Source organism: Phyllostomus discolor, chromosome 15, assembly GCF_004126475.2.
Source record: "Phyllostomus discolor isolate MPI-MPIP mPhyDis1 chromosome 15, mPhyDis1.pri.v3, whole genome shotgun sequence".
Lineage (NCBI taxonomy): Eukaryota > Metazoa > Chordata > Mammalia > Chiroptera > Phyllostomidae > Phyllostomus > Phyllostomus discolor.
This window is the reverse complement of record NC_040917.2, coordinates 6,624,026-6,637,588: the sequence shown is the minus strand read 5'-3', so window position 1 is coordinate 6,637,588 and position 13,563 is coordinate 6,624,026. Positions and strand designations below refer to the sequence as shown.

Sequence of the window (13,563 nt, the reverse complement as noted above, 5' to 3'; positions counted from 1 at the left end):
CCATCCTCAATATGCTTCATAATTCAATACAAAATATCCAAAAGTCATAGCCCTAGTCACAACCCAAAATGACCTCCCCCCAGGCTGGTGACGACTCAGACTCTGTGGGCCGTGCCTCTCCCCAAACCTGGACACCCGTGAATTAGCAGCATCCAGCCACAGTTCTCAATGACAATAGCTGACACTACTGACTGCTTACACCCATGCGCATGGCTCCCACTCACTGCTTGTTTGAACCCTCACACCAACTATGCGGTGACTGGCACTTGCAGGACTATTCATTGAAACGTCACATCTTTCCTGTCCCACACTTGAATCTCAGCCTTATTATTTGGTTTTCAATCAACCTCCAAAGAAAGTATGAGACAATAGATCCTTCTCAAAAACCTTCAGGCAAGTGTAACTCCTTAATGTCAATCTGGTTAATAGAAAGGCTTAGACGATTCGCAAGATTAATTATTAAACTTCATTTTTATTTGTGTCTATTGAGGCTAAATGAAGTTTTAAATCCGACATAGGGAAATAGTGAAATAGAGTTTAAAACATTGGCCCAAAAACATGATTTTTACCTAAGCGAACCTGAATTTTATGAAAAATTTGAAATCTAACAGTGCTAGCATGAGCCCTTGGTTGGCCTAGGTAATAAAGCAGGTTTCCATGGAAACCCATGGGTCTGTATCAAAGAAACCCCTTGAATTTTAATGGTATGAAGAGCATCATCTAAGAATAATAAGTATTGCCAACTGGAACTTTCTTGGTGGTGGCTTAGACTTCATGCTCACATCTGTTAAGAGTGGTGGTTGTTTTGGCCAGGAAAACCAACCTTTACACATGCAAGTAACATTCAAGGAGCAGCTAAGCACTCTGTCTTATTTCCTCCTTACTCCACAGTTTCAATCCCCAGATGTATTTTGATCTATATTGTAGAGAAGGAAGAGATTTCTAATTATGTTACCCTTTTGCATTGTGATGAGTTAAGTCACAAAATTTTCTTACCAATGGAACTAGTAGATGGGTCCACAGCCTATGATGTTTCTCCCAAGTCCAGGAGATGAAGAGTGTGATCGGAAGACAGGGGTGTGTTCCGAATATGCTTTCTGTTTCATAGAAGAGTTCCCGATAGAGTGCTCTGCTCTGTATTCAGGGAAGTTCACGGAACACCCGTTACCAAGAGCCTGTCTAACATTGCAATGCTGTCTGCTCCCTACCCGCTAATCACGAGGAGGTACAGCTCAGCTGTAGATTTCCTTGCAGACAGGCTGCGATTCACAGCAAATAAGTACAGAGAGGTGAGTGACTTGCCAAAAGTCAAGTAGCTAGTAGAGGGCAGACCCCGGACTTGACCTCCTCAAGTCTGTTTCAGGGAATGCGAGAGGCTAGCTTGTGTGAGACTCAGGGGAGAGGCTATGTTGACTTGGAAGGGTTTCAGCCTCCCAAGTGTGGCCTTCCATCTGGTTTCCAAAGGATCCGTTCTTTGAGAGGACGGGCCCCAGATGAATGAGGGGGTGTGGAGTGAATGACGGCTGTAGTAGCGCTAGTTGTCTTTCACTTCCTTCAGAACAGTTTGTTAGACTGTATTGTGGACAGCTGTCCTAGCAGCGTGCATTTAAAAAACCTTATCAAAATCAGTGAATTTCTGTGTAGCCATTTTAATATTGAAGATGGAAGAGAATATGCAACATTTTTGGCATATTATGCTTTATTGTCTCCAGGAAGAGACAAACGCAACTCAAATTAAAAAAAAAAAAAAAAAGGCTTGTGCGGTATATGGAGAAGGTGCAGTGGCTGATCGGTCAGTGTCCAAAGTGGCTTGTGAAGTTTTGCGCTTGGAGATGTTTTGCTGGGTGAGGATAGCTCCACGGCCGGGCAGACCAGTTGAAGTGGACAGCGATCAAATTGAGACATTAATTGAGAACAATCAGTGTTCTACCACATGGGAGAGACCGACATACTCAAAATATTCCAAATCAATAAATTATGGTGAAGATGAAAAATGTGTATTCTATTTTTACAGGAAAAAACTATACGGACAACCCAATAGTTGCCAGGGTTGCCGCTGTCACTGCCCGTGGACACACACGCCAGAGCACAAGCATCCAGGCTTGCAGAGTGACCGTCAGGGGCCTAGACGAAAATCCAGGGCAACAAAGAAGGAACTTGTAACCACTAAGAACCCAGATGTTAGAGGCAGGGTGGGAGAGAGGCGGTCCCTCCCACGTGTTCGGTGACAGTCCCAAATAGGAGTGACAAGGAGGCCCCTTGAACCCAGTCACAGAGTGGGCTGACCACTCAGCACCAAGGCTTTTCACTTTTTTGTGGATCTGAAAAGACCGGGGCAGGAACAAGTCGGAGGATTTGCTCAAAGTATCTAATGCAGAGACGCTCAGATTGGTGGAAACGCACAGACCTCGGTTGGGGCCGAATCAAAAAGGGATTCCGAGGACTGGGCTTGGGAGTAAAGAAGCGTTAGGAATACCTTCCCTTCTGCTTTTATTGTCCTGCTTCTGTGTGTGCAGGTGTGGCGTGATTTTTAAAATGCACGCCTAAATATGTCCAAGTAGGTGTTAGCAAGTTTAGGTAAGAGTCCTAGGTACAGAAAGCAGTGCTTTTTCCTTTCTTACTGGTACATGAAATAATGGTTGCAAAATACAATCAATACATCTTAGATTTGATGAGACATAGTGGTGTTCTTAAGACTTCTCTTCCTTTATGTTCAGACGAGTGACCTCTAAAATATAGTAATACTAATAACAGTTATCTTTCTTTTCGGTAACACTTAGAGAATTTACCTTTTTAGTTTAGTGCGAGAATGTGCATTTCCGTAAGGACAGGGATTTTCATCTATTTTGTTCCCCGATGTCTCCCAGCCCCTAAAATGGTTCTGGGCACATAGTAAGTCCTCAATATTTATTGAATTGAAAGAATGAATGAATGAACTCTTGTGTGGTGCTAGGCATTGTGCTAAGTTGCTTTGCATGCATAATTTCGTTTAACTTTCACGAGAAATCTAATGTAGATATTACTGTCATCCACATTTTCAGCTGAGGAAGCCAATGTAGATGAAGATTCAGTAATGCCCAAGGTCATGCAGCTTGGCCCTGGGGGAGGAAGGATCCAAGCCCAGTCTGGCTGCAAAACCTACACTCTTCCACAACACTTTGCTGCCTCTAATACTGTCCGTTCTCCCCTTCTTGGTTTCTCTGGGCTCCCTCTGACCTTAGCGTGTGCCTCTATCATTCTTTTTCTTACTCATTATTTAGAGGCTAGCCTGGGTCCCCTCCTAGACCAAGGTTCTCAAGGGCCGAGACCTCATCTGTCTTTATACCCCCCAAGACTAGCGCAGCACCTGGCACCGTGCAGGCGCTTTCTGTCCGTGAAAGCAATGGGCTCTGCAAGCACAGGAGGCATGGCGAAGGATTCAAAGGTTCCTAACTGGCAGGACCGAGGCTTGTGGACCGGATGAGAAGGAACAGCTTGCAAAGAGCGGCTGCTCTGGAGAGGGAATCCGGGGGCCAGTTTTGAACGTGTTGGAGTGATGGGAAGAGCAATGACAGGAGAGGCCCGCTGGGGATTTGGAAAAGAGAAAGCTGGCCCAGAGGTTCTTTTAGGACTAAAATGGAGACTTGCAAGTCTTTCTGATAGAAGCAGTACCGAAGCTGAGAGAGTGCATCTGCTCACCCAGAAAAACAGTGTGAGAAGAAAAGGACGTGTTGGAGCATGCCTACAGGCAGCGGGAAGAGGGCACCAGAGCTCTAAGGGCACTCAGAAGGACCTCTGCAGCAACACTGACGTCAAAGGCGTCTCTCTCCTGTTTGTGTCCCTGAGGAGGTTCTCTGAGAACTGCTTGTCAAGCAGTCAGATTATAAATGAAAGTCCGTGGGCAGCAACAGAGAAACAACCCACACGTGTTCATTGCTCCTGGGTCTGCCTGGCCCCGTGCATCAGCGGCTTGGGATCTGCTGAGTTCAGACTACAGCATGCCCACCCATGGCTGCCTCTGGATGGACAATGGCCAGCACCACCACGGGGGTCCTGCCTCCTCACCCAGACTCCTCAGGGCCTCCTCTCCCCTGCACACAGGCTGGAGATTACGCCCCCTTTGTGCCATTGGATGGCCACCACATTCTTTACTGGCCCGTATTGTAGGTGAATTTGGCCTTTCCATTTATCCTGCATTGTTTTTTTCCCCTTATCACACCTCAACACTTCCCTTTTGTAGTTTTTCTCTTTGCCCGAACCACTTTCTCCACTGGTGAACCCTTGGGGGTAAGGGGGGCAATTATTACTGCAGTTCACATAACCTCGTTGATAATTCTTTGCACCTTAGTCCTACCACCGACCAGGAGGAACTGCTTCGCCACACACGTGCAGTTAGCGTGTGAGTCTACTGACTTTTGACCTAGCTGAGCACATAAGGTGTTAAATCCATTAAAATGTAGTCTCACCTTATATGTGTTCTGTTTTTACCTCTGTACAGTAAAAGATGAACTTTCTCAGGTCAACTGCTCTATTTAAACATTGTGACATACATCATTATATAGAAAAAGCAGACACACTTGCACAGTTTATTTAAAGAATAATTATAAACGAGCACCCAGGTCCGGGCGTGGAGCACATTCAGCATTTCAGAACACCCCTCTGCACCCCTCCTGATCGCATCCCATTTCCCTGAACAGTTTCAGCGTTGGTGTATGTGGCCTGAGCAACATGGTTGCGTTTGCCGGGTTTGCACCCTGACGCCAAGTGTAAACACAGGGCGCCTGTTCTTCAGTTGACTCGCTTCTGTCACTCAGCACTGAGATGGATCCTGCTGTCGTTAGCGACCGGAGTGTGCTCCTCTTTGCCACCATGTCTACCATACGTCCCAGTATGACCAGAGACCATAACTCGTCCCTCCTATTGTTGTTGTGAGCCGTGTTGTAGCTGCACCAGAAGAGAGACGCTGCAGGATTACTAAGTATTGCCACGCTGTTTTCCAAAGCTGTTGTATCCATTTCTACAGCCGTCCCTGTGCCAAGACTCTCCTTCCTCCTTGTTAACACTGGTGACTGTCCATCAGTGTCATCTCTGCTCCGGTGGGCGTCTGGTGTTGCCTGGTTGTTCTTACCTTCCTTTCTGTGGTCACTAGTAAGGATATGCATGTGTGCAAATGGGTCGCTTGCAGTTCTTTTTTGGTGTCCTGCCTCTTTTGCCTATTTTTTAAGCCTTTTGCATTTTTTAAAATTAGGTGCTCTTCTACTGATTTGTAGGTACTCTCTATATATTCTGGGTACTGATTCTTCCTTCATTATATGTATTGCACATTTCTCCTACAATGTGGTTTTGTCTTTTACACTCAATTTTAATGTCGTTGAATTTATTCTCCTTTATGGCTAAAAACAAATCTTCTCAACCCCATACTCATAAAAAAAATTCTCTGTACAGGTCCACGAAATTTATCTGAAATCCATGCAGCCTCCTGCCACCTAAGTCACATTTTTCACCAAATGAGTTCCAAAGAGAGCCTGGCCTGCGGCTCCGGCGCTCGGCACCCTGTCCTGTAACCGAAACGCGGCAGGTTGGATCCCTGCCGTGGGCGCCTGTGAGAGGCACCGAGCCCCTCTGCCTTCAAAGTTTCTCTCCCCCTCCCCGCTCCCTTCCTCCCTCTCCGCAAAGCAATGGAAAAAGGGTCCTCCGGTGAGGATAAAAAAAAGTTCCAAAGAGCTTGGTCCAGCGCTGCTGGCTCAGGCGCAGCTTCCCCAGGAAGCCTCCTAGGAGGCCGCCCCGGGGACAGAGTTCGCGCCGTGAGCCTTCGGGCGGCGCCGGGCGAGACACAGACACGTGGGCCAGGAAAGGGGCGGAGCTCGTCCCAGGAGTGAAACTGCCGGGACTCCTGCGCTGCGGGAGCCTGCTGACCCCCACCTCCTCAGCCCCCAGGGACCGCCCCCCTCGCCGAACGGGACGGAAGTCTCTCCCCTTGTGCCAGAGCGGGGCCGGAAAGTCCCGCCCCCGGACCGTCTACGGCTGCGCGTGAGGGTCCCCGTGAGGCCGGCGAGTGCGCCGTTAGGAGTTCTGCGCCGTCCGAGCCGCAACCTGCAGGCGTGACGACCCTCCGGCGGCGCCAGGAGGTGGCGCCGTGTTCTCCCCACGGTGCTGGGCGGTGCGGCCCCTTTCTCCCGGTCGGTGCCGAAGAGGACCGGTTCTGGGCGGACGGAGAGGTAAGTTCGCTGTTGGCCGGCGGGCGGGCGTGGATGGACCTGGAAGGTTGCTGACCTTCGGGACCCGCGGTTTTCTCGCCTGCGCGTCTGCCTTGCCCTGCTCGGTCATTTTGCCCCGTGCACTAATACACAGAGCAGGTTGGTTCAAACGGCACCTGGTAAAAAGGGCACCGCTACCCCCCATTTTAACCGATGGGATAATGGCTCCAGAGAACCAGGATGCGACCCTCAATGACAGCGAGAGTCCTGTCCGAATGGGCCCCGAGCCGGCTGCCGCGATGGGCGGGGTCAGACCTGGTGGGAAGTCTCAGTTGCCGGCAGGTCCGGTGCGGCCGATGTCGGCTGAGTAGTTGCAGCTGCTCCGCGGAAGTCCGAGGCGTAACTCGGAAAAACCTGGCGTTGGCAGAAACCACCGTAGTTTTGCCTGGCCGCCGCCTTGTTGATGGCAGATGTTGCTTTGGCCGGCAGCTGTAAGCCCGCCGGATGGCAGCCCCGTCCATGAAGGAGAGGCAGGTCTGCTGGGGAGCCCGGGATGAGTACTGGAAGTGTTTGGACAAGAACGAGGACCGACGCTTCGCAGTGCAAGAAGCTAAGAAGCTCCTTTGAATCCAGTTGCCCCCAGCAGTGGGTAAGTCACGCTTGGACGTGTTTCTGATTTGCTGTTGAGATACACAGAGGGTACCGTGCGAGTGGCGGGCTGTGAAATGAAGGCTGTCTTAGGCGTGTCAAGTCAACACGTCAACAGAGGCTGTGAGAGGCAGAGAAAACCCCTTGTGGTCGTCCAGGCTCATTTTATGTCCTTACATGAGGCTGACCTTTGGGAAAAGTTGTCTGGCACTTTAAGGATCATTGAAAAACAAAACACATGAAACATAAGCCCCAAAACCCAATCCACTAAACTGGTAGACTTCTCCAGGATCTTCCTAAGGGCTGATATTTAACCTTGGGCAAAGCTGCTGTCAGCAACTGAAGTGTTCCCAGCAGCCCACCCAAAACGACATAGTCATGTGCCCCAAGTATAATGACGAGTTTAGAGAGTAAATGCCCATGTGGTAGACTCTGCCACCAGCTGCCCCCAAGGCCTCCCTGACAGGCATTCCCGCTCTGTGTGTCCTTAGTGTGGGAGGGGCTGGAAACGGAAACTAAGCTCACCCCCCATCAACACCCTTTGATGGGAGTGGTTGCTGTCCACTTCCAGAGGAGGCAGCTGGAGCTCACGGCATGGACAGGACTTGGTCGGTATGGCCCCTGAGCAGCAGAGCTGAGTCCAAGCCAGGCCCAGCTGGCTGACATGGGATTCAAACTTGATTTGTCTGTGTTTTTTCACAGCATCATGCTGCTCCAAAGCACCCCAGGTCCTTTGAGAACAGATCGTTTCAGAGGTGAAGTGGTCTTTACCTTCTCACACCTGGTGTCTTTAGAGAGGAGCCTGAGGCTTGAAGACCACAGGAAGCGTGTGGTGGAGGGTGGGGTCCTAGCCTTTAGAGAAAGTGCCATGTGTTGGGCTGTGGACTGTGACCAAGTGAGGAGGTGAGGCTGGGCAGCACCGCTGCTCAGGTGAGGAGGACGGTGTGTGCGAAGGCTCGGCAGCCTGGAAATGAGCACCTGCAGGGAGTGGGCGGCTCCGTGAAGGGGCCGGTGGTGAGTTCACAGGATGGACAGGTGGGCGGAGATTAAGTCACTGGTGGCCTTGTTTTACTGAGGAGTTTGGATGTTGAGCTTGAAGGTCCTGAGATACCCAGAAAGATCTTTTAAAGATCTTTAAACGAGCAAGTGACAGGGTCAGACCTGGGTTTCAGCAAGGTGACCCTTGGGAGCAGTGTGACGGATGGATCAAGGAGGCAGGGCAAGCGGGTGAAGAGCTGCTAGAACAACGCCAATGTGAGAGGAGGGCCTGCACCGTGGGGACCTCGAGGGGAAGGAGGTCCGCGTGTCTGGGTGGACAGTGCCACTGCCACTGAGGTGGGTCCTCGGTGGGGAAGCTCGTGGGAGGAGCTCAGTTCTGGGCAAGCTGGGCCTGAAGTGTCGACAGAACCTCTGAGTGGACGTGTCCATTGGGCTGTTGGAGACGGGACAGGAAATGCAGAGGTCTGTCTTCTGCCACAACCGTGTTAAGGACATTGTGCACTCCTGCTGTGGTACCCCTTACCTGTCACAGCCGCCCCCGCCACTGCCACCTGAGACCACCAGAATTCTGCGGCCTGACAGATCTGTTGACCAGGGAGACCGCACACCCGTAGGAACTGGGGGCAGCTCACCAAGCAGAGGGAAGACTGCCGGAGGGTGGGGGGGCGAATGGGGCTTGGGTGACACTGAAACGAAGGGGTTTCCATAGGCTCAGAGCAGAACGGGCTGCGTGCAACAGGTCCTCGTCAGCATGGACTGAAAGGTGGACCAGGCTCTGCTGCCCCCGGGATTAAAGCTGTGCACAGGTGTTCAGAGACCCCTCATCGGGAGCCCAGGGCCAGAAATCCGGGCTGCAGCTCCATCAGTGCCTGCGAGCCTCCAGGGAAGTGTGGGTCTTCCCTGCTGACTGCTGCGTCTTCGAGGGGCGATTTCCCTCAGTCTGTGATGTCAGGAATGGGTTTCTTGGTGAAGGAGGAAGGGGCAGTCACTCAAACGGGTCTCCTGGGAAAGAAGGCCCACGGTGCCCATGCGTCCCTCGGCAGCTGCTCTTTCTGCGTCTCGCCCCAGCGTCGGACAGGGCTGGGCCGGTTCCTGCATCTCAGGCTGAGCTAGTTTTCACTTCCTGGGGCACTACTGAAATATTTAAGGTTTAATGCTAAGAAACACTTCCCACGAAAGAACTAGCGTGTTCTATTCTGACAGTGACAGTGTGCGTTGTTCTGCCTTTGCCTTGCCCTCAGAGCGGCTCAGGCCTGCCGGCTCTGTGCTGGCCTTGATCTCCCGCCTCTGGGAGTGTGCTGTTTCGGGCCTGGGCCTTCAAAACACTCAGGTCCTTTGTTTACTTTTAAGTTCACCCATCCCCTACTCCTTTGCCTCTGTCAGCCACCAGCTTGTTCTCTGTGGTGAGGGGTCTCATTCCGTTTTGCTTTGTTTATGCATGTTTTGGTTCTTTTAGAGTCTACATACAAGTGAAACCGGACAGTAGTTCTCTGACTTACTTCACTCGGCCTCATGCCCTCCGGGTCCATCCGTGCTGTTGCAGATGCAGGACTTCCTTTTTTCACTGCTGAGCAGCGCCCCATTGTGTGTGGGGGCCACGTCTCCTTTACCCGAGAGGCTGGTGGTGGGCACTTGGGCTGCTTCTGTGTCTCCGCCGTGGTAAACAACGCTGCAGCGAACAGAGAGGTGCATGTAGTTTCTCGAGTTAGCGTTTTCATTTGGATAAATATCCAGAAGTGGAATTGCTGGGTCATAAGGCAGTTCTATTTTTAATTGTGTTGAGGTAACTCTAGACTATTTTCCACTGCGGCTGCGCCAGTCTACATTCCCACCAACAGCGCATGACGGTTCCCTTTTCTCCACGTCCTCGCCAGCACTTGTTTACGGATCTATTGAGAGCCATTCTGACGGGTGTGAGATGATGTCTCACTGTGGTTCTCGTTTGCATTTTTCCGATGATTAGTGATGTTGAGCACCTTTTCATGTACCTGCTGGCCATTTCTGTCCTCTTTGGAAAAAAAACTTTGTTTTTAAATCTAGAGAATTTAGTTACCTTTCATTAATTGTATTCATCTTTACCTTTATACTTCCTTTACTCTAAGATTATATAAATATTTATATTTACTTTTTTTACCCCAAAAAACTCTTTGTATTATCGAATCCTGTTTGCTGACATTTTGTTGAGAATTTTCACATCAAGGATATTGGTCTGTAATTTTCTTTCTTCTGTGATGTCTTTGTCTGGTTTTGGTATCAGAGTAGTAGCAAAGAGTGAATTGAAGGCTTCATAGAGTGAAGGCTTCTCAGAGTGAATCTGGAAGCGTTCTTTGTACTTTGGTTTTTTGAAATAGTTTAAGAAGGATAGGTATTAATTCATCCTTAAATGTTGGGTAGAATTCACTTTTGAAGTTGTCTGGTCCTGGATTTTTGTTTGTTGGTAGTTTTTTGATTTTTGCTTCAATTTTATTATTAGTAATGTCTGTTCAGATTTTCTGTTTTTTCCTGGTTCAGTCTTAAGAAAGTTATAAGCTTCTAGAAATTTATTTTAAACTGAATGTGTTGGCATAGTATTCTTTAATTTTTTTTTATATTTCTGTAGTGTTGGTTAGAACTTCTTTCATTTATGACTTATTTGGGCTTTCTCTTTTTTTCCTGATGAGTTTGGTTAAAGGTATGTCAATTTTGTTTATCTTTTCAAAGAGCTAGCTCTTAGTTTCATTGATCTTTTGTTTAATTTTTATTTCTATGCCGTTTATGTCTGCTCTGGTCTTAATTATTTCCTTTCTTCTATTCGGGTTTTGTTCCTCTTCTAGTTCTTTTCGTTGTAGACTTAGATTGTTCATTTGGGGGTTTTCTTGAGAGATGGGCCTGGGGAGCTGTAAAGGTCCCTCTGAGAACTGCTCTTCCTATATCCATACATTTTTGAAAAGTCGTGTTTTCATTTTCTCTTGTCTCAGGGTGGTTATTTCCTGTTTGGTTTTGCTTACATTTCTTAAGAAAGTCTGTGGCTTATTCAAGTGTTCAGCAGGATCCGTAATCCAGAAAGGCTGGTGACTGACTGGTCGGCGCCCACTTCCTACATCAGACACACTCATTTGAAATGATTCTGGAACATAACTAACTGACTTAGACTCCTCAGGCAGTTTGTATTGAATAGTGCATTACATTTAAATCTGTACTTTTGTGTATCTAAGCTGCATAACTTGCCCTATTTCAAACCCTTTTTTCTCAACAGATAAAATATTTTGATAAAAGAAGAGAGTACTTAAAATTTAAAGAAAAATTTGAAGCAGGACAATTCCAGCCTTCAGACTCAACTTCAAAGTCATAAGCTGCACCTGGCCTTTTCAGAAAGGGTGAAGCTGTTCTTTCTGGACATTCAAAATCGCTCCATCGGTTATGGGACAATAGTGGTTTGAATCATGGTGAACATCAGTACTGACTGCTTCTGTGTACGTAACTTAATGATTAAATTGATCGAGCGACAGGAGATCAACTATGAAGAATTGAAATAAAATGGTATGAAATATGCTTAGTTTTAATCTGGTAAGACGTATTTTAATAAAAAAAAATTAAAGCCTATTATAAAGTACCTATTTTTTTGGTTGGAGGATGGGAATAGGCAAATAAAAGATACTGAAAAAAGTAGGTTGTTAGTGCCCTGGGAGTTGCTGTTTTAATACAGGCACACACACACAAAATAAAGATTAAAAGAATATAAAATAATAGAGACCATCTACAAAAAACTTAGCTAATGTCAGACTCAATGATGACATGATGAATGTTTTTTCTTCCAAAAATCACTAACAAGGTAAGGATGTCCTCCCTCACTTCTCCTATTCACCACCTTGTTGGTTTCCTAGCCACCTCACTAAGACAAGAGAGAAATAAAAAGCATGCAAATTGGGAAGGAAAACCAAGTCTATTCATAGATGATAGTATTATCGCTAAAGAAAACCCCTCAAAATCAACAGAAAAACTAATAAATGAATCTTAGAAAAGTGCCAGGAAACAAGGTCGGAATATAGGAGAAAGTCATAGTCATGTGTACTAGCAATGAGCCGTTGGAGTGTAAAAGAAAAAAAATACATCCTTTACAATAACACTAAAAATTTTTTTAAAAAGGAATACTTCAGTTATAGCTTACATTATGTTCGACACCTACAAAAACAAACCCTTGAAATCAGAGAAGATCTAATTAATTGGCAATACATACTGTGTTCGTGGATTAGATGACTCAGTACTGAAAAGATACTGTTAAATTCTCCCCAGTTTGTTTTACCAGTTCAACACAGTCCCAATCAAAACAGGCATCTTTTGTAGACAAGGACTAGTAACAAACTGAGTCTAGAATTTATATGAAAGGGCAAAGGACCTAAGAGAGACACATGGTTCTGAAGAGAACAGAGCTGGAGGATTCATCGTGTGGTCACCACAGTGACCCAGGCAGAATGGTGGCGGCAGGAGGTCGGGCACCGCGTTCTGCAGACCGGAATGGAGTCCAGGCACACACCCGCGCAGTCAGCTGAGTCTGCACGAGGGTAAAAGCAACTGAGTGGAGAAAGGGCCATCTTTCCAACACACAGAGCTGGGAGAATTGGATGGCCACACACAACAAAATGAACCCTGACATTACCTCACCTTTTAAAAAAAAAAATGGATCATAGATTTAAATGTAAAACTTTAAAACTTCTAGAAGAAAATATGGAAGAACTCTGTAAGATTTCAGGTTTGAAAATGAATTTTGAGATAACATCAAAAGCAAAATACATGAAAGAAAAAAGCTGCATTGGATTTGATCAAAATTAAAAAGTTTTGCTCTATGAAAGATTCTATTAGAATAAAAAGAAAATTTCAGACTGGGAGGAAATATTTGCAAATCATGTAACAAAAAGTTGTATCCATAAATGAAGAACTCTTACAACTCTAAAAAACTAAATCGCCCAAGTTTAAAAAATGGGCGTAATGTTGTAATAACCAGTATTAGGTATTAGGTAAAGATGCTTCATGTTGTTAGTAGAGTAGGGGAATTTAAAACCATGATGATCCGTCACTGCACGCCTATTAGAGTGAGTTACAAGTGGGCCATATGGAGTGCTGGTGGGGATCCACGGCAGCAGCAGCTCATTCAGCCCTACAGGGAGTGCAACACGGTGAGATGCCTTTGGAAAACAGTCTGGAGTCCATGAAGTTAAACATGCGCTTGCCTCACGGCCCAGCGTCCCACTCCAGGTGTTTCACCAAATGAACTGTATGTGAGTGTTTCCAGCAGCATCACCCCTAACTGGCCACAACTGGAAACAACCCAGATGCCTGCAGCAGAGGAATGGATACGCTGTAGTGCGTCTGCACAGTACCATGCAGCAAAGAGAAACGAACCGCTGAGTCGCCCAGCACCACAGGTGGACCTTGAATAGATTTTGCTGCTGGAAAGAAGCCAGACCCCAAAGGCTATGTAATCAATACATGCTTCCGTTTACGATTCTGGAAAAGGCAAAACGGGTACAGAAGACAGAACATAGACTGTTTCTAACCACCACTGAACTCTGGGCAAAGGTGGCACATGAATGTTTCGTTAACAAACTTCATAGGAATGATTGTGACCTCGTTCCTGGCTTTAAAAGTAAATGAAAACCTGTCACCTGAGTGTTCTGAACTTTCCAGGGCAGCTGGCTCAGCACCTTGCTCCCTTGTGCGTAGGGGGCAGAGCCACCGCGAACTGCCGCACTCCGCAGCACGC

At 47.3% G+C, this 13,563-nt stretch overlaps 1 protein-coding gene across 1 annotated transcript; it reads left to right on the top strand.

Annotated features, from left to right (window-relative positions):
- The first annotated feature begins 5,971 nt into the window (after nucleotides 1–5,971).
- LOC114512410 (cytochrome c oxidase assembly factor 6 homolog) lies at nucleotides 5,972–13,464 on the top strand. The gene is given in 4 exon segments (XM_028531366.2): nucleotides 5,972–6,197; nucleotides 6,647–6,764; nucleotides 6,766–6,825; nucleotides 11,059–13,464. Coding segments are annotated over 3 exon segments (240 nt in total). The 5' UTR covers nucleotides 5,972–6,197; nucleotides 6,647–6,680; the 3' UTR covers nucleotides 11,155–13,464.
- The last annotated feature ends 99 nt before the right edge of the window (nucleotides 13,465–13,563 follow it).